General features: G+C 36.2%; 4 protein-coding genes across 5 annotated transcripts; 3 read left to right on the top strand and 1 right to left on the bottom strand.

Moving 5' to 3' along the window:
• Positions 1-1,623: 1,623 nt before the first annotated feature.
• Positions 1,624-8,168, top strand: LOC110422882 (C2 calcium/lipid-binding and GRAM domain containing protein). Of its 2 annotated transcripts, none has more exons than XM_021436910.1 (9): positions 1,624-2,424; positions 3,468-4,604; positions 4,793-4,975; positions 5,062-5,345; positions 5,547-5,663; positions 6,286-6,548; positions 6,671-6,845; positions 7,354-7,626; positions 7,722-8,168. In XM_021436910.1, the coding sequence occupies exons 1-9, from the start codon at positions 2,076-2,078 to the stop codon at positions 7,926-7,928; spliced, it is 2,988 nt and encodes a 995-aa protein (XP_021292585.1). In that variant the 5' UTR covers positions 1,624-2,075; the 3' UTR covers positions 7,929-8,168. The 2 variants fall into 2 exon arrangements, with proteins under 2 accessions (XP_021292585.1, XP_021292584.1); XM_021436909.1 differs by having other exon boundaries at positions 3,468-4,679.
• Positions 8,169-8,905: 737 nt separating this feature from the next.
• On the top strand, positions 8,906-13,024 carry LOC110422886 (MAK16 protein-like protein). The gene is made up of 9 exons (XM_021436915.2): positions 8,906-9,121; positions 9,230-9,339; positions 9,660-9,778; positions 9,892-9,989; positions 10,403-10,490; positions 10,562-10,690; positions 10,782-10,875; positions 11,934-12,055; positions 12,590-13,024. The coding sequence occupies exons 1-9, from the start codon at positions 9,060-9,062 to the stop codon at positions 12,632-12,634; spliced, it is 867 nt and encodes a 288-aa protein (XP_021292590.1). The 5' UTR covers positions 8,906-9,059; the 3' UTR covers positions 12,635-13,024.
• Positions 13,025-13,654: 630 nt separating this feature from the next.
• Positions 13,655-16,790, top strand: LOC110422885 (plant intracellular Ras-group-related LRR protein 9-like). Its single transcript, XM_021436914.2, has 3 exons — positions 13,655-14,540; positions 15,642-15,808; positions 15,890-16,790. The coding sequence occupies exons 1-3, from the start codon at positions 13,785-13,787 to the stop codon at positions 16,536-16,538; spliced, it is 1,572 nt and encodes a 523-aa protein (XP_021292589.1). The 5' UTR covers positions 13,655-13,784; the 3' UTR covers positions 16,539-16,790.
• Positions 16,791-16,922: 132 nt separating this feature from the next.
• On the bottom strand, positions 16,923-19,918 carry LOC110422883 (protein DETOXIFICATION 16-like). The gene is made up of 8 exons (XM_021436911.1): positions 19,627-19,918; positions 18,464-19,008; positions 18,240-18,326; positions 17,875-17,931; positions 17,572-17,810; positions 17,360-17,478; positions 17,185-17,271; positions 16,923-17,091 (listed from the first exon to the last, which is right to left on the bottom strand). The coding sequence occupies exons 1-8, from the start codon at positions 19,912-19,914 to the stop codon at positions 17,032-17,034; spliced, it is 1,482 nt and encodes a 493-aa protein (XP_021292586.1). The 5' UTR covers positions 19,915-19,918; the 3' UTR covers positions 16,923-17,031.
• Between the last annotated feature and the right edge of the window lie 2,658 nt (positions 19,919-22,576).

The raw sequence follows: 22,576 nt of genomic DNA, 5'->3' as shown, positions 1-22,576 counted from the left end.
TTTTATATTTATAAATTTATAATATATAAAAAATACTAAATTTGAAAAAAATTGAAGAAAAAAATTAATTAATTAATTATATATTTTTAAATATTATTTTAAATAATATTAATTTAACTTTTAAATATATAAGAATCATAATCAGAACGAATGACTTTTATTCAAATTTTTTAATATAAATATTAATAACATATTAATTTATAAATAAAAATTTAAAAATAAGAATATTTTTTAATTCTAATAGTATTGGATAATTCATTAATTAATAATATTATAATATTTCAATTATATATAATTGAAATATTAATTATCTTTTAATTATATATAAATTTTTTATTTATAAAAACTTTACATTTTATTATTTGGAAATAAATAAAATATATATTAATATAAGAGCAATAATATTAGTCTAATAAAAATAGAAAAACATCAAGATAATGCTTGGTGTGTTACTTGGTTTACGTGTTTCACATTTCAAAAATGTACTTAATTTTTTTTTCTAAAGAAAAGAGAAAAAACCATATATTACTTGGTGCATTAAATTTGCCATAAATATTTTACTCTTCCCAAATTCAAGCATAAACTAAAAGTAAGCTTAATGTTTTAAAATTTTTTTGAATTATTAAAAAAATATAAAATTATTTTTTATTATATTCTATCAAATTTTTATATTTTTATTTAAAATTAAATTAGATTATGAAAATCATCAATCACCTGCTATTAATTAAAAAATAATAATTAAAATGACAATTTTCATTTATATCAATGATACGGTGTTATAACACTAATGTGATGTCGACAGGCAATTGTAAATTTTATATTATTATATTATAATGTCATGTCACAATTTATCATAATTTGTTAATATCTTCCAAAGTGGTATATGATTGTAAAGAAACAAAAAGGGTTTTGATTAATTTCATTTAATCAACTATTAACTATAAAAGATTTATTTGTTATAAAAAAGCATAAATAAAGATTTATTTAAATAAATTTTTTTTATTGTATTATGTCTTAAAAATGTAAGGTAGAGAAAAAAGGACATAATATCCGACAAGTTCTTAAATTATTTTAAAAAAATTAAATAAACTCTTATATTTTTATTATATTCAATTAAGTTTTTTTTAATTTTGAATCAAATAAGTTTTTATTTTTTTATTTCAAATTAAATATATTTTATAATTAATAATTGACTTAGTTAAAATATTATTTATCATTTTATGTCATGGTGCTATTGTGATATACTAATTTGAAATGATAATATGATTATATGATTATTTTTTAATCTCTACGTCAACGTTATATTAATACTATGCAGATATAAAATGTTAAATGGTATTTTGAGTAATGATAATTAATTAATTATTTTTTATAAAAATTTATTTGATTTAAAATAAAAATATAAAATTTTTTTAAATTTTTTAAAATAATTTACAAACTTGTTTGAGAATTATGTAAAAAAAAATTAGTTGCGTGCAGTTATCCAAGAACGTAAAACATGACAAAAAGGCGGATTCTGTTTGATGGAATTTTCTATGCCAGGAAATGGAAAAGAAAGGTAGGACTGATTCCATATAAAAGGAAGATAAATCCAAACCGAGACCCTATCCTTCCCAGGTTTCCTGCTCCATCCTTTGGAACAACCTTTTCCTTCTCGCTTTGGGTATTCAAAGCTGAACTCCATTAACAAACAACCAATACCTATAAAGCTCAGCTGTTTGTTTTTGAAGCGGCAAGGGAAGGGAAGGGAAGGCTACGAGTATCCTCATTTAGCCTTACCCAAACGCAAAACCAAGCCAACCGAGACCGACCCTTTTGCCTTTTTGGCCTCTTTTGGCACTCACTTTACAATTTTCTACCAATATTTTATTGGTTCTTTTCATAAATTCCATAACTGTTCTTTCATGTCCTTCCTCTCACGTATCCGCGTTTCTTCCAATGGCTTCACCTTCGCTTCTCTCTTTCTTTCTCTTTACTTGAGTACCCGCCTAGGCCTAGCTTTAAAACCCAGTTTCAGTTTTTCTTTCTTTGAAAAATTACACGAGTAGTGAAGCGTTTTTAATAGTTGTTTTGTGATGAGGCTGTACGTTTACGTGTTGCAAGCCAAAAACTTGGGTGTGGAGGACAGTTACGTGAAACTCCAAGTCGGGAAGTTCAAGTCCAAGACAAGGACTTTGAGAAGTACTTTAAACCCGATTTGGAACGAGGAGTTTGTTTTCAGGGTTCATGATGTTGGTGAACAGGTTGTTGTTTCTGTTTTTCACCATGATGATGATTCTGGGTTCTTCAATGCTTCCAAGGATTTGGTTGGTCGGGTTAGGATTCCAGTCTGGTTGATTGCTGATGAAGATAATCAAACCTTGCCTCCAACTTGGCTTTCTCTTGAAGAGCCTAAGACCGGGAGGTTTATCAATAAAGATTGTGGTTAGTGCTCTTTGCCAACGTTTTCTTTTCCTTTTTGTTTCGTTTCTGTGCTACCATGGCTTGAATAATTGTGCTTGGTGGTTTTTTTTTTTCTCTGATAAATGGAAATTGATCTGCATTGTTGCTGCAATTGTTTATAGCCTTGTTGATGGATGTCTTATAGCATAATTGATTGAGTGGGATGTAAGTTTTTAATATATAAGAAAGATTAAATGAAATTTGAATCTGCATTTAATTAGAAAGATTAAATGATATTTGAATATGCATTTGATGATAGTACTTGTACTCAATTGGGCTTTTTTAAATCTTGAAGAGCTAGTTCTGTTTTGGTATTAGACTAGATAATGTTGTTAATCAGACAATTGGAAAAGTGAACTAAAGTTGAATAGATACTATCTGATTTACTTGCCAAAATTTTGTGATTTGTTCAAGGAGATAATGAATGGGATAACTGTTTTGAATCAAAAGTCTATTTTTAGGGACATATATGGAGGCTTCATCTATCTAAGGTACCTGTCAACATACCCTTTGAACATGAAAAAGTTTGTTTTAGACTTGCGTAGGAGCTGGGACTTCCTCACATGAGTTGCGTGCATAGTCACACATAACAGAATGGCACTGCAACAAGATTACAATTTCCATATGTTTTTTTTTATCTCAGTCAATTTATAGTTCCTGGTAAAACAGGGGAAAAATATAGAAAAAAGACTGCAGATGAGACAAACATCAATTGTGAATTTTGTTGCCGCATTTATTGCAACAATGTGATTGCTTTCAATTGGAGCTTTCATAAGCCTTAGGTTCCCTGAAGGTAATTGATTGCAGAGTTCATGAATTGGTTGACTTAAACTTTAAAATCAAAGTGCCCTCTCCACATTTTAATTCTTTTCAGTTTTGTCTCCTAGCTGAATTCTGTGATGGATTTCCAATTTGCATAGGACATCCGAACAGTTGCTTTTCATTAGGGCAGTATATCCCTCTTTGCTCTGCTAATCTGTCAATGGAATTATGAATTTACAGTATATTTTTCTCAATGAATGCAGGAAAAATTCTCCTCACCATTTCTTTGCATGGAAAAGGGCATGATAATTCAGCCAGTCATCTTCTTTATGCACAGTCAGACATTCACCATGAGGACTACAAAGAATTGGAAAGCACATGCAAATTATCTCATGACATATTTAGTTCCAAAGCTCCATGCCTGAAAATCACAGAAGGGAAACATTTAGTGAAGGCTATTGCAGGCCGTCTTGAAAAGCTTTTCAATAAGAATGAGGAAACCTCAAGAACTGATGATTCATCATCAGAATTATCCTCTACACTATCTGATCATGAGGATTCATTGGAGGAACTCCCCTCTAGTTGCAGCTTTGAAGAAGAAATTAAGTTGATGCAGTCAAAGCACAACCAACATGAAATGCCCGAAAACCTTGAGGGGGGCATCCTTCTTGATCAGATGTGTGCATTATCCTCATATGATCTAAATAAGTTTCTTTTTGCACCTGATTCACAGTTCAGGAAAGACCTGACAGAACTGCAGGGAACAACGGAAGTCCAAGAGGGGCCTTGGACATGGAAATCAGGGTATGATTTTTGCTTAACACGAGTTGTTACATACACAAAAGCTGCAACAAAGTTAGTAAAGGCTGTTAAAGCAACAGAAGAGCAGACCTATATCAAAGCAAATGGACAAGAATTTGCCATCCTGATATCTGCAAGTACCCCTGAAGTTCCATATGGAAGTACATTCAAGATCGAGTTGCTTTACAAGATAATGCCTGGACTGGAGCTACCATCCGGAGAAAAATCTTCTCATCTCATGATATCATGGAGAATTAATTTCCAGCAGAGCACAATGATGAGAAGCATGATTGAAGGAGGAGTTAAGCAGGGACTGAAGGAGAGTTTTGATCAATTTGCTGGCTTGCTAGCTCAGAAACTAAAGATTCTGGATTCCATGGAATTATCAGACAGGGATCATATGCTGTCAACTTTGCAAACAGAGCAGCAGTCAGATTGGGAATTGGCAACTGAATACTTTTGGAATTTCACTGTGGTTTTCACCATTTTTATGGTTTCATTTTTCATAATGCATCTTATACTTTGTGATTCTTCCAAAGTCCAAGGCTTGGAAATTGATGGACTTGATTTGCCCGATAGTTTTGGAGAGCTTATCACAGGTGGAATTTTAATTATACTTTTGCAGCGTGTTTATAACATGGTTTCTCGCTTCATACAAGCTAGGTTGCAAAGAGGTGCATTATTACCTCCTTTTATACATACATTATTAGTAAACTCTTAGGACCTAAGAGAAACTACTGCCATTCTGTCCCAGGACTTTCTTACATTGGCAATCTATTTTTAACAGGAGGTGATCATGGAGTCAAAGCCCAAGGCGATGGATGGGTTCTCACGGTCGCTCTGATTGAGGGTGTTAATTTGGCATCCTTGGATTCGACAAGTTTTTCAGACCCTTATGTGGTGTTTACCTGCAATGGTAAAACAAGAATAAGCTCTGTCAAGCTACAAACTCATGATCCTCAATGGAATGGTAATTTTTTTGCTCAAAACTTTCTGTGCATCTTGTTTTTTTCTTCTTCTCAAGAATATATGTTAACCTGTTTTGATGACATGCAGAGATACTTGAGTTTGATGCCATGGAAGAGCCCCCATCAGTCTTGGATGTTGAAGTTTTTGATTTTGATGGTCCTTTTGACCAGGCTGCCTCCCTTGGGCATGCTGAGATCAATTTTTTGAAACATACATCTACTGAACTAGCAGACTTATGGGTCTCCCTGGAGGGAAAGCTTGCTCAGTCTTCTCAGTCAAAGTTACACTTAAGAATATTTTTGGATAATAATAAAGGAGTTGAAGCTATTAAGGAATATTTAACAAAGATGGAAAAGGAAGTAGGCAAGAAGGTAAAGACTGAGCCAAAACTATTGATGTTTTGATTGTGCAATAGCTCATTCATTCATAAGGGTATTTATTTAGTTGTCTTGATGGCATCTAGTTACAGTTCAGTGTCTAGTTGATGAACAGGTCGACCTTTTGCAGAAAACAATACAGAATAATTTTTTTCTGGACAAATCCTTGTCTAAACCACACTTGGTATTTTGCAGTTGAATCTACGGTCACCTCACAAGAATTCAACATTTCAGAAACTGTTTGGATTGCCATCCGAAGAATTTCTTATCAGTGACTTTACATGTTACCTGAAGAGAAAACTGCCTGTGCAGGTGCCATTTACAGTTACCACGTCAGTGTGTTTACTTGTTAAAATAGAATGTTGCGATCAACATTTTTAATTAATGTCATCAAGTGGACATCATATGAACATGTTGATTCCATTTTATCATGTGCAGGACTCAAAACTACTATAAAATTGCAGCCATTGTTTTCTTGCTTGGTTCAGCAACTCTTATTTTGCTAATTTGCAATGTGCAGTAATTCAAGGCAATTCCACGCATTTTCTATTTGTAGATAAAGTTCTGCTATAACTTAGCTAAGTCTTGCACTGAATCGTAGTGTTCACTCATGAAAAAGAAAACAAAGATAATAATGGTTAATTTCCATTTAATAATTGCTTTTTGATTCCGTGGGTTTTTCAGTTCATTGTGAACAAAATGGAATTGGATGAATAGCTTGCCAGTTTAATATGGTTCTTCAAATTTTCGTAAGCCTTTGATTTAAAATGACTAGTAAAGAACAGCTTACCTCATAGTTGTTGCGATAGAACTTGCATGACAAACTCCAATTCCTGTGTTTTGTCTAGAATTCAGATCATTAGTCTCATGTCTTGGTCTCCTTTTTCATATTTAAGCAATACAAATGTTGAAACAAGAAGACTTGTGGATGCAGGGCCGCCTCTTTCTATCTGCAAGAATCCTGGGGTTTTATGCCAATTTGTTCGGACACAAAACCAAGTTTTTCTTCCTTTGGGAAGATATTGAATACATTCAAGTGCTTCCACCATCCCTGGCATCTGTGGGTAGCCCTTCTTTAGTCATAATTCTGAGGAAGGATCGAGGTCTTGATGCAAGGCATGGTGCAAAGTCTCAAGATGAAAAAGGAAGACTAAGATTTTATTTTCAATCTTTTGTGTCATTCAATGTGGCCAGCAGGTATTAGTGTAATAAAATAGCCCAGTGCAGCTCTCTAGGACATCGTCTTGAAGATGATCTTCTGATTTCCATTGTAGTATTTCTATTCGTAAAAGGTGATTATCTACCATGTTATATTACAGAACAATAATGGCCTTGTGGAGAACAAGAACTCTGACACCTGATCAAAAAGCACAGATTGCAGAAGAGCAGCAGGATCAAGAGGAAAGACCCATCACACTTGAAGAGGTTGGATCCATTCGAGATGTTGAAGCTACAAAGATGTCAAAGATTTATTCTGCTGAACTCCCTATCAGTGTAAATTCTGGAGTTCTTGACCCTAATCTCATTTACCTCTTATTTGATTTTTAAGCATTTAGGAACTCACATTGCACATATCCTTTTGGAAGTGCATCCATGAGATTCACAAGAGGCAAATATATTCTTCATATTGAGCGTAATGCGCTTACCCTGGGACTGCCATAGTCTTACCTCATAAGTCATATGCAAAACTCTTCCTTATATTACTCTTTTTGTGTGTAATCCTATCAAAAACTATTAAAAGCTTTGCTTGTAGATTTAAGGATTGCTTTCTAGCTTTGGCCTCTGCTGCCCTGCCATGAACATTTTCCATGCCCCCTAAATTAGATTCCAAGCACTTGTAGTTGTCGAGTATCATCCATCATGTTTAGCATAGTCGCTGTATGATGCTTCTGCTATCTGTTATTGTTAGGATGCTTAATATTAAAAAAAAAAAAGTATGCCTTCAATTTGATTAACTTGTTTAAGTATTTTGGTGGTGGAATTGTGTTTGGCATTGGTGCAGATAACATCACTAATGGAAATTTTTGATGGAGGAAATTTAGAGCATAAAATTATGGAAAAATCTGGTTGCATTAATTATGCAACGACCATTTGGGAACCTGTAAAGCCTGGTGTTTCTGAAAGACGCATCTTTTACAAGTTCAATCGCCATGTTTCAATCTTTGGAGGGGAAGTCACCTGCACACAACAAAAATCTCCCATTGCAAATGATGAAGGGTGGATTCTGAATGAGGTCATGGTGCTCCATGATGTCCCATTTGGTGACCACTTTCGTGTATGTGAAAAACCATTTCCAAAATTTCCCATGCACCCTTTCACTGCTAATGGCTTCATATTGTTTACAAACTTCTTTGTTCCTTCTAATTGCAGGTCCATTTTATGTACCAGATCGAAAAGTCTGGCCTAGCTCACAATGCTTGTAAGTGTGATGCTTACATTGGGATCACCTGGCTTAAAAGCACCAAGTTCCAGCAGAGAATAACCCGAAACATAACCGAGAAATTTATTCATCGATTAAAGGAGATATTCGAACTGGTGGAAAGAGAGATTCTGTTTGCAACTCAACAGGATACATAGCTGCAGCTTTTGACAGATCTTTCCATGCTTACATTCGTCCTTCCGGAACCTGGAGCAACACTGTTACACCTTATTCAGAGAGTTTTCCTGGAATCCCATTCAATTTCTTGTATGACATTCAAAATGTTAATGATTTTTTGTTGTGCTATATGAAATATTCAGAAAGGAAAGAGAAACGTAGGCTTTAAGCCTTGTATACCAACATCACTTGAAACAAACTGTGTTTCAGCTGAAATTTCATGTTCCTCCATTAGAAGAAAATTTTTTAATTCTTTCTTTGTATATTTTTCATAATTTTGCTGTATTATGGGCAATAATGCATCACTCTAATGTCAGGCAATAAGAAAAGGTTTGAATAAATTCCACTTATACCTTGTATGGTTTCAATTTTTTTTCATATTACACTCTGCGGTAATTTTTTTTTTTTTTTTTCAATTAACACCTTACTGATAATTTTTTTCAATTAATAGTTTATGGAAAGTTTTTGTTACTGCAAAGGATTAGATTGTTAATTTTGTCTAACAAAATTATCAAAATACCTTAAATATAAATAAATAGTTTAACCCTAAACTTAGGGCATGCTGATAATTTTATTCGGTAAAATTAACCATTTAATTTTTTATGAGAACAAAAATTATTTATAGGGTGTTAATTGAGAAAAAAAATTACATATATCATGTGAATGAAATATAGGTAATTTTTATTTAATAAAAAAATGGAGAGTTGTTTGAAATTTTGATGAAATTGAAGAATAATGAAACTATTAAGAGCCAAAAAGAAAGGATTTCTTTGCCTTTTTGCTGCTCCTATTTAAAGGGGTTTTGACTTTTGAATAAGGATAAGGACTAAATCGCACACTTGAGATAAGTTTAGTGTCTTTTGGGGCATTGAGATTTTATTTTATTTGACCGTCACATTTTAATATGAGAGCAGCCGTGTCACTCTAGAAAAAACACCCCACCGTCCGCAGCAGCTAAGCCACATAAAACCCTAAACCCCAAAAAATCCAAAACTTTTCTATTTCTTTCTTAATTCAAATCTCTCGCTCCAAACAGAGGGTATTTGTAAATTAAGGAGCGAGATTTCCATTGTTGTTCTTTTTGAATTGAGTTAGCAAATTAAAGAAGAGAGATGCAGCACGACGAGGTGATATGGCAAGTCATCAGGCACAAGCACTGCAGTTTCATGTCCAAGTAAGAATCTCTTTCAAAGCAATCAATTTCCCTTTTTTTTAAGCTTTGATCAGCTTTGGGTATCATCATTTTATGATGGGTTTTTGTTTTTTGAATTGGTTCTTGTAGAATATCTACTGGGATTTTCTGTAGAAACCCTTATAACGTCACTGGGATTTGCAATCGTAGTTCCTGCCCTCTTGCTAATAGTCGCTATGCCACTATCCGCGACCACGATGGTAAGTCAAGTGATTCCTTCCTTGTTGAGAAAATTAGAGAAAACAGAAGTGGTTTAGGCTATGAAATTTTAATGTTTGCTTTGTTAAACTCAATTTCTCCTGATACATGTGTTAAATTCAATTAAAAGATATCTGTTTCATTAGTTATGAAAGTCGAATGAAGCATCTTGTTTTTTGTAAATTGGTTAATAGTACTTAATTGCTGTGAAATGATAGTAAGTGGGTATTGCTACTGCTATGTGTTTATATTCGAGTGATTGTTCTGCCGTGATAGTGCATTTACGTGGCTTATGGGATTTTTCTGTCATGGACTTATTCAGGGGTCTTTTATTTATATATGAAGACTATCGAAAGAGCTCATAAACCCAATGATTTATGGGAAAGAGTAAAATTGCCCCGAAATTATGAGAAGGCACTTGAAGTTATTGACAAGCATCTGGTATAGCCATCTCTTCTCATGTTTTAGTAATGCCTATTTTAATTTTTTTTTCTTAACTTTGGTTTTTCTGTTGCTTAACCTGCCTTCTTCTTTACCCTTTTCTTGTCATTAAGATGTATTGGCCGAAGCTCCTTGTGCACAAAATAAAGCAGCGTCTCACAAAAATGACACAGATGCGCATCCGTATGAGAAAACTTGCCTTGAAAACAAGGTTCCCATCTGCTTTCGCTTTGCATTACTTTTTGTTTCCAAAGTTTATGTGGCAATTTAGTGGATAAAAAATCAAAGAGAAGAACATTATTTCCAAGAATCTCACCAATGGTGGTTGCTAAAATCTTCATTCATATATTTCATATCATTCCTCAAATTTTGTTTTGTGTTTGATATGCTTAGCAGTGGTGAGTGTTGTAGTGGATTTCAATTTTCTTGTTTTTGTGTTTGACATACTCAGCTTTGGACTTATCGGTGAGTGTTTTAGTGGATTCCAACGTGGATGTACTTGTTCAATTTTGGTACTATTTTTTTAAAAAAAATTTATTTTTAATTGACATTTATTAGTTTCTGCTGGATCATATATTTCTCTTTTTCATTTTCAGTTGTTTATTATTTTTCATTTGTCCATAGGGAGAAGATAATGACTACACCCAGAAAGGAGAAGAAGAGGGAGGCTAGAAGGGAGGAAAAGGCTGAAAAAGCTGCAGTCTTGGATAAGGTTATCATCTGCTTAATTGCTTGTCCTGAATTATCCTGTCTTCAGATTGGTTTTAACTAATACCTTTGCAGACAATTGAGAAAGAGTTGCTTGCACGGCTCGAAAATGGAATTTATGATGGAATATACAACCTTCCCTTCAATAAATTTATTGAAACTCTTGACACAGATGAACTGCAGGCTGAGGATGAAAATGAAGAGGTTTGTTTTATGGAACATATTGTTATATATATCATCCAAGCTTTTTGGCATTTTCCTTTTTCTTACCGAATATTAATTTGGGAATAAGCAGGAATCTGAAGTTGAGTATGTTGAGGGAAACTTTGAACTTGAAGAGGAAGATGATATAGAAGATATGGGTATGAAGAATTATCACATCAGTAATGGTATGACGTTTGTCTATGTTGTCAGCATTTTTGTGTCATGTGATATTGCATGCCACATGCATGTATAGGCTTACAAATGGATATATGCTACTCCCTATTTTTTTTTTCTGGTGTCATGTAGTGTCTTTTTAAATGGTGTGAAGTTAGTTTTATGCGACCATAAGCAGGTTTCATTATTCTGAGAAGGGATAATGTCACATTTGGTCCCTGTACTTTAAGAAAATGTCTAATATGGTACCTGTACTTTAAGAACTAAAACTTTCAACTTACTTCTCTATCCCTTGTTTCTAAAGCCAATCAACTGTAAAATCCTTCATTTTGCCTTATTTCCAGAACTTAATCTGCATAAATAAACCAGTCCAAAATCCCCTTCAGCTTCAAAAGAGGAAACAACCAAAAAGCTTCTCAATCTCGTTTTTACTTCACTTTCTTGGCAACCAAACATAATTCTAAAACTAAAAAAGGGAGGTAAAATGCCTATAGGTTAAGTGAATATAAAAAGGAAGAAAGAAAAGGAGAACGGTACCTAGGAAAGGAAGAACAAATCTTTTAGGGATTTTGAAAGAAAGAAATTGGGGTTTTTTTGTGTTTAGGGTATAAGTTTTTTTATCTTTATTAGTTAATTAAGTTTTTTCTGTAAAAAGTCTGACTTAATTCCCTCTAACATGAAGATCCAAGGAGATCTTGATATATGGCATTCATAGGTGTGCCACATATGCAACATGTGCCATACACATGTACATATTAACTTGGTACCAAATGATGACGTGGAAATTCTTTTGCCATGTGTCAACTTTTGGTTGGTTGAAGAACATGTCAGTAGCTCAAGTGTCAGGAGTCAGACTACATTGCTACACGGGATGAAAGTATTGAGTACTATGTTGAACATTTTTTAGTGCAGGTACCACATGAAACATTTTCTTAAACTCTAGGGGCTCAACATGATAGTATCCCTTCTGAGATAGATGATTTGTTGTCACTCCCACTGCCTGCCATGTGTCTAATAATTGAAATGCTGCATATTCAGTTTTGCTCAAATAAGTTGAAATTTTACACAGATGAGGTGGCTGATGATGATGATGATGAAGAAGTAAATGCAGTTGAAGTGAGAAGAAGATCCAAGTCTGAGAAAGATGAACCTGGTAAAAGGCTGAAAAAGAAACCAAGGATCCATGTTGAGGTAAGAATCCTTACCAATATCTTGTAGCTCTTCTTATATTTTCAGACAATGATTCATGTGATAGTCCTTCAGCATCTATTAGGTGAAATTTTGCCTGGTTTTATTAAGTTGGTGGTTATACATCTACATGTTGGTGTCTGGTGCTCTTGGAATAAGCCGTATGCCAATTCAGTGTAAATCTTTTGGTTTATGGCTAGTAATAGTTCATGGTTTTGGTTACAAATTAACATTGGATTTCATAGCCTGAGATGGTCCTTGAGCTCCACTAAGTCCTAACTGCAATTACACTCAGTTGGTAACTTTTGTTTCTTTGAGACACTTTTAACGTTTTTAGCATCTCATGACATCATTCCTCTGCCACCTGTTTAGGAAAAAAGCTTCATTTAGTTTTTAATTTTTTGTGTGGATTTCCCTGGTACTAATAGATCTGTTCATTTACTTTTTATATTTGCTATCATTAGTGATGTTATACCACTTCTTTCCAGAATATGGGTGCTAAGAAATTCCATTTCTATTGTATTTGCTTTTTATCAGGTTGAACATGAAGATGGTGCTGAAATGCAGAAAGCAACCTTTTGAGTCTCAGTAGCTTGTTCCATCTATCAACAAATACCATGAAGGCTGCATATAAGGTAGTTTTTTGAATGTGTGTCATCCTCCTTCCTAACAATGTGCAGTATGAGGGAAATCCAAAGAGGCTTTAGCATAACCATGTAACCCTCAAAAAGTTTCAATGCCATCTGCCCCCTTTTCCTTTCCGGCTAAACGAAATCAGAGAAACGAAAGGAAAGAGGAGAGAAGGAAGAAAAGAGAAGGACGAAGAGTTTTGACCCCCCTTTTTTTTTTTTGTTGGTTTATAGAGTTGAGAATCATGTGTTAAAACTTGTTGTATTTGCATTTTAACTATGCAAAGGAATGTGGGAAGTTAAAGATGTTTCCAGGCTAATACAAACTGAGATTGCTAATGCACATTTCTCCTTTTATGTTAAAAAGAGGTGTTCCTTTTTAAATTTTGCATATCAAGAATCTATCTGAATACTATCTGGAGGCATGGTGACAATACCAACTCCCATCTCTAATGAACAAATCTTCAGTTGCTGCCATTGTTGCCATGTTTATGCTTTGGAGAAACTCTCTCTTGCAAAAATGAAAAGTCCTTCTAGAAAGGGTTTAAGATTGCAATATGGAAAACCATTAAAATCTATGGATGTGTGCATCTGGTTTCCTGAGTTTCCAAAAGAAGCAGATTCCATAGTGAGTCTGATTTGACAAGCCATCTAAAGTTGTGACTATAGTTTTGGAACACTTTTTTCCTGGTTAAATGAATAAAAATATGAAACTTAAACAGAAGGTGACAGCAACTTTTATCTTATCATAAAGAGTTAAATGTTGCATAATTTTTTCCTTTTAATAAAAATAAAATTAATAAAGTGTCATGATTAGAAACAACAAATAGGGTATTTAATAATAAAAATATTTTAATAAATAATAAAAATTAAATATAAATATTTAAAAAATAATAAATACATTAAATTAATTTTTATTATAAAAAAGGGCAAAAAAGGCTCTCTCACTTCATCCAACGGGGGGTAATGTTATCATAACTCCAAAACACAGGATCACTTTGAATTGGATCACTTTGAAAACTCAGTTGCACTCTGAAAGAAGTGTACTTTCGCAGAAAAGCTTTTCCATTTGCCAAATTCCCACCCCATTCTGCGCCCTAGAAATGGATCCGAACCCGAAAAGCTACCCGCTCCTTTCCTACGTCATGTCTCGCCTCCCTTCCATTGGACCCTCCAAACTCGCTTCCGCACCGGACTCCGATCCCGGCTTCGACCTCGAACAACCACCGCCAGTGCCTGACGCCTCCGCCCCATCCTCGTCCACCAACCCGCCACAAATCGTGGACCAAATGCCCCACTTATCCCATCCCAATGTCCTCGCCTCCATGGCCCATTCCGTCGCCGACGTAGCCCAAACCCGCTCCGTGCTCCGAACCTTGGGCGCACGACCTGACCACGAGGCCGTCGACATGGCCCGGTCCAAACTCGGCGAGATCGAGGCCAGCCTCTCCAAATCCCTGGAAGAACTGGTCCTCTCTCCTCGACCCGTGGACGTGGATCGACTCGAGTGGCGGTCCCATTTGGCCGAAAAGGAGCAACAGATTCGCCAGCAAGCTGAGAAAGAGAAGGCTATTTACAAATCGATTTTGCAATTGGACGAAATGCACGAGGCGTACGGGAAGCTTCTGAGGGAAGCGGAGGATAGGCTGGTTAAGATTTATGAGAAGGCGGGAAAAGTGGCGGGAAATACGGAGGTGGTTGAGAAGGTTAATGCAGATGTTGTTGGGATACTAGAGGAAGCGCAAGGGAGAGGATTGGAAAGAGTGGATTTGTCTGGAAAGAAGCTCAGGTTTTTGCCAGAAGCCTTTGGGAGGATTAGCGGCTTGGTTTTGCTTAATCTTTCCAGTAATCAGCTTGAGGTCGGTTTTTCTTGCGGCAATTTTTTTTTTATGAGAACTGATATTGAATTTCTTTCTCTTTCTAGAGTTATTGAAGTTGGAATGTGATTGGATAAGGCTGTGGATTAAGATAGAAATCCAAATAATTATGCATTGCAATTATATTTGTTTCCATTCAAAGGAAAGTTGAAAATTTAAAGCATTAACATACCAGCTGCTACTGTAACTAGTGAAATTGTCATCTTGTTAGTGTATCGTTTAGGCGCCAGATTTTACATTCAGGCACCGCATTACAATGATCACCTATGTTACTTGGAGTCAGGTGTCAGTGTGGGATGATGGTATGTGTCCAACACGTATAGGGTTTCCTTATAGTTGGTTATATTTGGATTGTCTGACCTCCATACCCATGTTCGCCGAATATGTGTTTGACATGGGTACTTCGAGGAAAATGAAGACTCGGACTTCGGAGCAACATTGCATTGTGCTAGAATTTTGAGAGTTTGCATGCGATTTTGGACATTTCTACATTACTCAGTTAAATTTGGACAAATGGAAATATGTACTAAGTACAACCATAAGCTACTTGGAACAGCTGGATCTAGAATCCTTCAACATTGAAGGAGTTATTCAGTAATCAGTACTTTGAATTAGACAGGTGGAAGAAGCAGTTTCCTACTGTCAGTTTTTCTGTTATGTTATTTATATGTTGATGCTGTAACATAGATTTCAATTTGGCAGAAGGGATATCAACTCCCTTAACGTCTTGATAAATATATTGCTTTCTAATGGTATATATACTTCTGTTCATGTTCACTTGTAAATGATCAACTGGACTTGTAGGTACAATATTCTTATGAAAGATTCCTACGTTATTATGACTTAACACTGGGCTGTAGACATCAGATATGAAAGTTATAACCTAATCCAGGTTACATGTTTTTGTCAGATAATGGTTATCTTTATTGATACAAAGACTTGTTGTTGCTTTCATGATGGTGTAATTAAAACTGATAAAGTTAAGCAATCAACTTGTTTTGTTATTGGCAAGTAGTATGAATTCTGGGTCTTGATTCTTTTATTCATTTCCCTTGCATCTGATTAACCTGTTTGGGGAAACAGGTTATCCCTGACTCAATTGCTGGATTAGAAAAACTTGAGGAACTGAACCTTTCTTCGAATCTTCTGGAATCACTGCCAGACTCGATTGGGTTGCTCCAGAACTTAAAAATCTTAGATGTCTCTGGAAATAAACTGAATGCCTTACCTGACACCATTTGTCATTGCAGGTAACATTATTTCCTTACAAAATCAAACATTTTTTCTTTGGCCATTATCCTTTGCTAAAATTTGATTTTTCTTCAATTCAGGTCTTTGATAGAGTTGGATGTGAGCTTCAACTCCCTGTCATACTTACCAACTAATCTTGGGAATGAATTAGGAAATCTGCAAAGGCTTTCATTTCATTTGAACAAGATCCGTTCCCTGCCCACTTCTATTGGTGAGATGAGGTCTTTGCGTTTTTTGGATGCTCACTTCAATGAACTTTGTGGCCTTCCGGATGATATTGGGAGATTGACAAATCTTGAGATCCTCAATCTGAGCAGTAATTTCACTGACTTGAGGGAACTACCAGACACAATTGGTGAATTGACAAATCTTAAAGAGCTTGATCTCAGTAACAACCAAATTCAAGCTCTTCCTGATACATTTGGTCGGCTTGAGAAGCTGACTAAACTCAACCTGGAGCAAAATCCCATTGTCATTCCACCTTCGGAAATAGTAAACCAAGGGGTTGAAGCGGTCAAGACTTTCATGGCTAAAAGGTGGCTTGACATACTTGTGGAGGAAGAAAGAAAGTGTATGCAAGAAGTAAATGAACAGGCACAGACTGGGTGGTTGACACGCAGTACCTCTTGGTTGAAGAACTATGCTTCAGTTGTTAGTGAGAGTGTTTCAGGTTACCTTGGAGCTGCTGGAGGATCTCCTAGGGACCCTTATCTTGATGAGCCGCGATGATATCATTGTTAACTACTACATGCCTATCATCATTGTTAACGACTACATTCCGCTTCGCAGCCAACTTCAATTATTGAAGGTTTCCTCATTTTTCCTTAAGCACCAGTTCCAGCTTCTTGAGTTGAAAAGCTAACAAATTTTGTTCTCATTCTGACTTCCCGAACTCGAGTTTTGCTGAAAAATAATGTGGGAAGAACCGTACTATTTATATATATTTTTATCATAGCTTTGCTTATTTTGGTCGAAATAGAATTTCTCTTAATTACAGAGTTGGTTGGGTTGGTCAGATATCCTTTTCCTTCTATTGCAATTCCTTTTCATTTCTGGAGGCGATTACAACTTCATAATACTAAGATTGCATAAATAACATGGAATTAGGAATGATTATTATGATTCTTCAGATCAAGTTTTCCTTTTCAAAGTCACCTCAGCTGCAAAAGTGTGATACCTAGCATAAACCTGTTTAACCTGATGCTTTTTCTTTCCTCCTGCTTCATGATGGCAAATCCATGGGGATGCAAGAACCATAAACTCTCTCCCTGGTCCTCTCCGCCTGAGAAAAGCAAAACAAAACAAAAAATTGTTCAGGAATCTGAAGAAATGAAACTGATGCGGTAATTTTTACTACTAGAGATTATTGATATACTTCTAGCTCCCAGTTCGTGCGCATGGCAATGACTAGAAGCAGAAATGCTTGCAAACCACTCCCACATATAATTCCAATCCAAAGTCCCTGCAAAAAGAAAAAAAAATGGTAATTCAGTAAAACAAGAAAAACCCATCAAGCCTTTTTAATTTAACATTTGAGTTTTTTGGCTTACTTTTCCTCCAAAGTGAAAGACAAAACTCAAGATGATGGCTGAAGGAAGCCCCAGGAGATAATAAGATCCTAGATTTACATAAGCTCCAATCTTTTGCCAACCACACCCTCTAGCAGTACCTGTATAAATGTATTTGATCATACAAATTTGTTGGCATGACTTCCACTGATATATGGAATTGAATTGTTTGGGAACCAAGTGGTTGATCAAACCTGAGAGAACACCCTGGATTCCGTCCATGAAGTTGGATAGAGCTAGCACCGGCATCACGGATGCCAGATATCTCACAACTTCTTCTTCATTGGTGTACAGATAACCCAAGGTTCCCCTCAATGCAACTGCAATTATGCTTAGTGACAGACCTTCTGATACTGCCAACAACACCACAATCTTCACTGCAAGGCGTGCAGCTTGTGGTTTGCCAGCGCCTAGTTCGTTTGAAACTCTTGTACTAAGAGGGAGATGAAGATTAATTGTCAGAATTCATTAAGATAAAAGTGATTGATAATATCTACCTTACTGCACTGCCAAAGCCAAAGGGGATCCTGTAGACTACTGAACTTATGTTGAGGCTGGAGGAAAATCAAATATCCGAGTTAGCAATACAGGATTAATGCTGAAGCCATAGATGAGTAGCTAGTTTGAAATTCAGGAAACAAGTTGCTTGAACATTTTCAAAGTTCTGAATCTGAAACGATTTTTGTTGACTTTTGCAGATGCATATCAGTGGAAATTAGGGGCTGAATTCATAGTGTGTTATTGAGCAGGAAATCCTGAACACAAAATGAATGGTATGGTGGACAAAGCTTCTGCATGCAGGCACTTAAAAGGCGATGAAAATATGGCAAGTGGAATACGAAGAGAGTGTGAAAATGCTAACCTGACAGACATCATTGATGTTTCTAGCTTTGGATTTGGAAGAAGACCAGACATGAGAACTAAAAATTCGTACGACCAAAATTCGAAGCTGGAACTCATCACCCCCAAAAAAGAAAAAACAGATTGCATGATTGCTAGTGCTCGCAAAGGCGTACAAAACAACTCATTTCAGTCATGAAAACAAAGAAAATTGATGGTTCTGATCCATATGAAAATCAAACTCACCAGACCATAAGAGCTGATGGTATGCCTAACTTGAGAAAACTGACAAGGTTTCTCCTGCCATCCTTGGAGAAACCTGTCCAGGTTTTCTTGCATGTGGGAGAAAACTTGATGTAGATGGCCAAAATAAACACATTGGTCCAATAAGAGATGGCACTCGACAGGGCAGCACCTTGATTGCCAAAACCAAGTCGAAAAATCAGTGTCCAACAAACGAGGATATGAACTAAACTTGTAATTCCTGTAGTTATCATCAATGGAAGAACATTATTCTGAGTTTGCAAGAATCTCAGCTGGGACTGCAGAAGGCCATAAGGAAGAATGCTGGGAATCATCCACCGAGCATACACCCCTGCACGCATCGAAATTTCTGTATCTTGCTTGAGAATGGTGAAAACTTGCCCTGTGAAAGCCCAAATCAGGGATATGGGAACGCTCGCAAGTGTAAGAACAAGCATTGCCCTCTGCATGTGAACTCCAAGCATGTGATACTGTTTTGCTCCATAGGCCTGCCCACAGAAGGTTTCCAGTGCACTTCCCATCCCAAGCTAGCCGATAACAAATGAAACTTGAAAGCGTCAAAAATGTACTGTGAAGTTGCAAAGTAAGCCAACATTCTCGATTAATTTGACCACCTTTCTTAATCGATCAAGAGATAGAGAAAAAGAACTTAATCAGGAGGAAATTGCGTGTGGTCTCTATTTTTTGTTTGTGTCCTTGTGCATCTATGATACTGCTGTGTCGGTTAAAAGATTATCTCTGGGTTCGAGTTCCACGGTGGGCGGTGGTTTGTTTTAAAACATTCATTTATCTTATCACTCTGATAAAGTTTTACTAGTGTTAGATTTTTGTTTAAGGATTTATCCAGAACTTTACTTGCTTTTGAGATTATCCGTGTTGAGATACTGCCAAGTGCTCCTTGAGCAGCTGTTCTTTTTGTAATTGTTCAGTACAGGCTCTTCTTATGATAGCTTCCATGCCAACAGGAGTCTCCAAATCTCAACGTTGAAGACTCCCCAAGACATTCCAGCTCATCATTAATAAAAACCATCTTTCAAAAAAAAAAATTGACCACCTTTCTATTCCATAAATGAGATGGATGCACAAACTCAGAAAAAGAAAAAAGGGTTAGCACATGCACGGTAAGAAGAAATTAGAAGCTTTACCATGAAACTGAAACCTGTCACCCCAGCAAATGAAGTAGCCATTGAAGCACTTGCGAGGGAGAGCTCCCCGAGATGGCCGACAAACATGACTGATATCATCAGCAAACTGTACTGCAAGAAACTGACCACAACTAGAGGTCCAGCCACCCTCATTTGCTTCTTTAGCTCTGTGGTTATCTCAGCTTTGTTGCAGCTTTCCTTACTCAAACTCACACCCTCTCCAGGTACCTTTCCAGAGCCTGGAATCAGAGGGGATTCAAGAATACCTATGGAGTCTTCCTGTTCCATCTCTCCTCTTTTTTTTTTTGTTTCTTGAAAATTTGAAGAAACAAATTTGAAAAGTTTCTTTTAAAATCTTTTTGGGCTATATTTCATAGTTGTATCCTTTAATATATATGTGCAAAAATGAATGCCAGTTCATATACTTTGCAATTTTTGGTAAAGTGTCAATATCACGACTGACGAGCGGTTGCAAGGCTTAAGACTTGGCAAGTGACACTATTGCATTACAAGTTCAAGTTTATTGCATTACAAGTTCAAGTTTTCTTTTGTAATATTCACCCTAAGTTGGGGGAAAAGAATAGTGAAGAGTTTAGACAGCTGTCTTGTGCTGTTTTTCTACCCACAGTACAATGCTTCAGCAAGTAAAAGGAATGATCAGCAGCAAAAGGCAGAGCCCATGAAAGAAAATACATGCTTAAGTTAAAATTTGATTAGGAGATGATTTTTATCTTAAACGAGTATAAAGTATGAGTTGCAAGGTCCCTTAATTCCCTCCTACAAACCAATCTCAATTCATATGCATGGTCCAGTAGCAATTATTTCTTCCGCCAATTTTAGTACAGAAACAAGGGCGTCCCAGTTTGCCTACTTTTGCCAACTATCCTAGTATTATTGTTTTTTCTCAGTCAAAAGTAGGATTTACTTATATCTATTTCACTGGCTAGTACAGTGAGAAGCCGTAGCCGAAAAGCCCAAGCAACACCTTGTGGCAATCTAAATATATGTGCCACTACATAAAGATGAAAGAAAAAGAGAGCATGATCCTACCAGTACCAGATATAAGGCTTAGCCGGAAAGCACTGAAAACAGCAAGACAACATATAAGCATCACGCAACAGCTCAAAGGGAAATAACCACTTATTGGATTCCCCCACCTCTGGGCGCCCCTAAACACTATACGGACGGTGCTGTCAAAGGGAGGCCAGGGCCAGCTGGTATTGGGGGAGTTCTAAGGGACGACCAAGGATTCATAAAAGGTACACTTTCCAAATTCCAACCATATTGACATTGACGACTCAAACTTTGCTCAATTCCAAACCATCTGTTAAAACCAAGTGAACAGGTGCAGAGAGAGCAAAACGATGGTGAAGAAAATGAAGTTCTTTCATTCTTCGATAAGGAAGAAAAATATCACCAATAAACTATTTATAATAGTCTGTTTCAACTAAGATTAGACTAGTTACATAATTACTATACAATGAAATGGTAAAAAAAAAATATTTATATTAAATATTCACATGACTTGCACAGACTCAAGGTCACATGGCACATGAAAACCATTTCCAATGCCATTGGAGCTTATTCATAAAGCTGCACTGGAATCTCATTCAAACACATCCTACGTGAGGCTAGCATTGTGGCAGATGGATTGGCTAAAGTGGGAGCCATGAGAACAAATAATTTTCAGTGCCTACTTTACCGACTCAAGCAAAGGTGAAGCCAGCTAGTTTCTGTCTTTCTCAATTTTTGACTTGCTTGGTTAGATGAGTTTTGCTTTTAAATTGTTGTAATAAGAGCAAATGATCTGCTGTGTCTTGAGGTCAGATAGTTGATTATGACTTGATGGCTCTTTTGTTTATTGGCACATCAGGACTCCCCTGATTGCTGCTTCTCCCAATTATCCATTATCCATATATCCATCATCTTTGCTTTTTGGTCAGAGGTTACGGAATGGAGTCTTAAGTGTTGCTCAACGGTGACTGAGCATGTAACCATACGTCCCGCCAAAAGAATACTGAGGAGCCATCTCCAATAATCCATCTAGAGGCATCAAAACCCACCAATCCCTGTACTCCTCTTATAGAAGGAAGATTAACAATGTTTTTCCATACTGCTGACATCCTCCATGTGTTGTGTACAGTTGGCAACCAACATTATTTACCTTCACCATATTTCGCTGTAATGAGGCGACGCCAAAGAGAGTTATGCTCCACTCCATATCACCACTACCATTTTTTGAAGAGCACTAGGTTCTTTTGGCGAAGGTCTGATATACCAAGTCCCCAAATTGCTTAGGCTTGCAAATTATGCTTCCTTTCTTCCTCTCTCTATGATAAGATGAATACATGCTCCATCAATGGCATGTTGCTGTCGAGTAAAAGTATACATCCCCATATCGTTAGCAATACCTGCTCAACGAACAGAAACCTTTTGCTCTCATTTGGTGTCCCTAAACTTTGAACCTTAAAGCTCTAATATGAAAAGTTTTAGGTACATATAACACAAAATTATGAAAAAATTATCCAGTTGAGGTAAGAAGATTTCAAAGGTTGGCAGCGGGCTTGGAGCCAACGGGTCAGTAGAGTTGAGCGGTTAACCCTGTAGAGAGACAAGGTTCAAGTCTTGCTTATGCTTCAAACTTTGGGGGTTATTTCTATTACAATAAAAAAGAAAAAACCTTCAAAGGCTTAGCAAAAGAAAAACAGAGCCTTCCTGGTCATCCAGGCCAATGAAAAGAATATCTAGGACCCCTCAGGTTTTGTGTCTATCACTATTACAGATCTCTAGGAATCAGGATCATGCGAAGCTAGCTACCATATATGACATTCAAAATGGTACCTACATGAACACGAATGGTTAAATGTTTGAGAAATTTTGCATCTCCTCATCAGAATTTATACAACTCAGCTGAGATTTGTCCTACACTTTTGATGGTCGGCAGCTAAGG

Source organism: Theobroma umbraticum, unplaced genomic scaffold (genome assembly GCF_002168275.2).
Source record: "Theobroma umbraticum cultivar Fairchild unplaced genomic scaffold, ASM216827v3 scaffold_146.0, whole genome shotgun sequence".
Classification (NCBI taxonomy): Eukaryota; Viridiplantae; Streptophyta; class Magnoliopsida; order Malvales; family Malvaceae; genus Theobroma; species Theobroma umbraticum.
The sequence above is the reverse complement of the archived record's forward strand: the minus strand, read 5'-3'. Positions and strand labels throughout refer to the sequence as shown.

What these genes read in the sequence shown, in the direction of transcription:
- LOC110422882 (XM_021436909.1), top strand. Translation starts at nt 2,076, where the DNA reads ATGAGGCTGTACGTTTACGTGTTGCAAGCCAAAAACTTGGGTGTGGAG. An exon ending in AGAGAAAACTGCCTGTGCAG is followed by an intron (nt 5,664 to 6,285) that starts GTGCCATTTACA and finishes TTGTGGATGCAG; the next exon opens with GGCCGCCTCTTTCTATCTGC. An exon ending in CATTTGGTGACCACTTTCGT is followed by an intron (nt 7,627 to 7,721) that starts GTATGTGAAAAA and finishes TTCTAATTGCAG; the next exon opens with GTCCATTTTATGTACCAGAT.
- LOC110422886 (XM_021436915.2), top strand. Translation starts at nt 9,060, where the DNA reads ATGCAGCACGACGAGGTGATATGGCAAGTCATCAGGCACAAGCACTGC. An exon ending in AAGCTGCAGTCTTGGATAAG is followed by an intron (nt 10,491 to 10,561) that starts GTTATCATCTGC and finishes ATACCTTTGCAG; the next exon opens with ACAATTGAGAAAGAGTTGCT. An exon ending in AACCAAGGATCCATGTTGAG is followed by an intron (nt 12,056 to 12,589) that starts GTAAGAATCCTT and finishes GCTTTTTATCAG; the next exon opens with GTTGAACATGAAGATGGTGC.
- LOC110422885 (XM_021436914.2), top strand. Translation starts at nt 13,785, where the DNA reads ATGGATCCGAACCCGAAAAGCTACCCGCTCCTTTCCTACGTCATGTCT. An exon ending in TTTCCAGTAATCAGCTTGAG is followed by an intron (nt 14,541 to 15,641) that starts GTCGGTTTTTCT and finishes TTGGGGAAACAG; the next exon opens with GTTATCCCTGACTCAATTGC. An exon ending in GACACCATTTGTCATTGCAG is followed by an intron (nt 15,809 to 15,889) that starts GTAACATTATTT and finishes TCTTCAATTCAG; the next exon opens with GTCTTTGATAGAGTTGGATG.
- LOC110422883 (XM_021436911.1), bottom strand. Translation starts at nt 19,914, where the DNA reads ATGGAACAGGAAGACTCCATAGGTATTCTTGAATCCCCTCTGATTCCA. An exon ending in TGACAGGTTTCAGTTTCATG is followed by an intron (nt 19,009 to 19,626) that starts GTAAAGCTTCTA and finishes GTTATCGGCTAG; the next exon opens with CTTGGGATGGGAAGTGCACT. An exon ending in CCATCAGCTCTTATGGTCTG is followed by an intron (nt 18,327 to 18,463) that starts GTGAGTTTGATT and finishes GATGAGTTCCAG; the next exon opens with CTTCGAATTTTGGTCGTACG.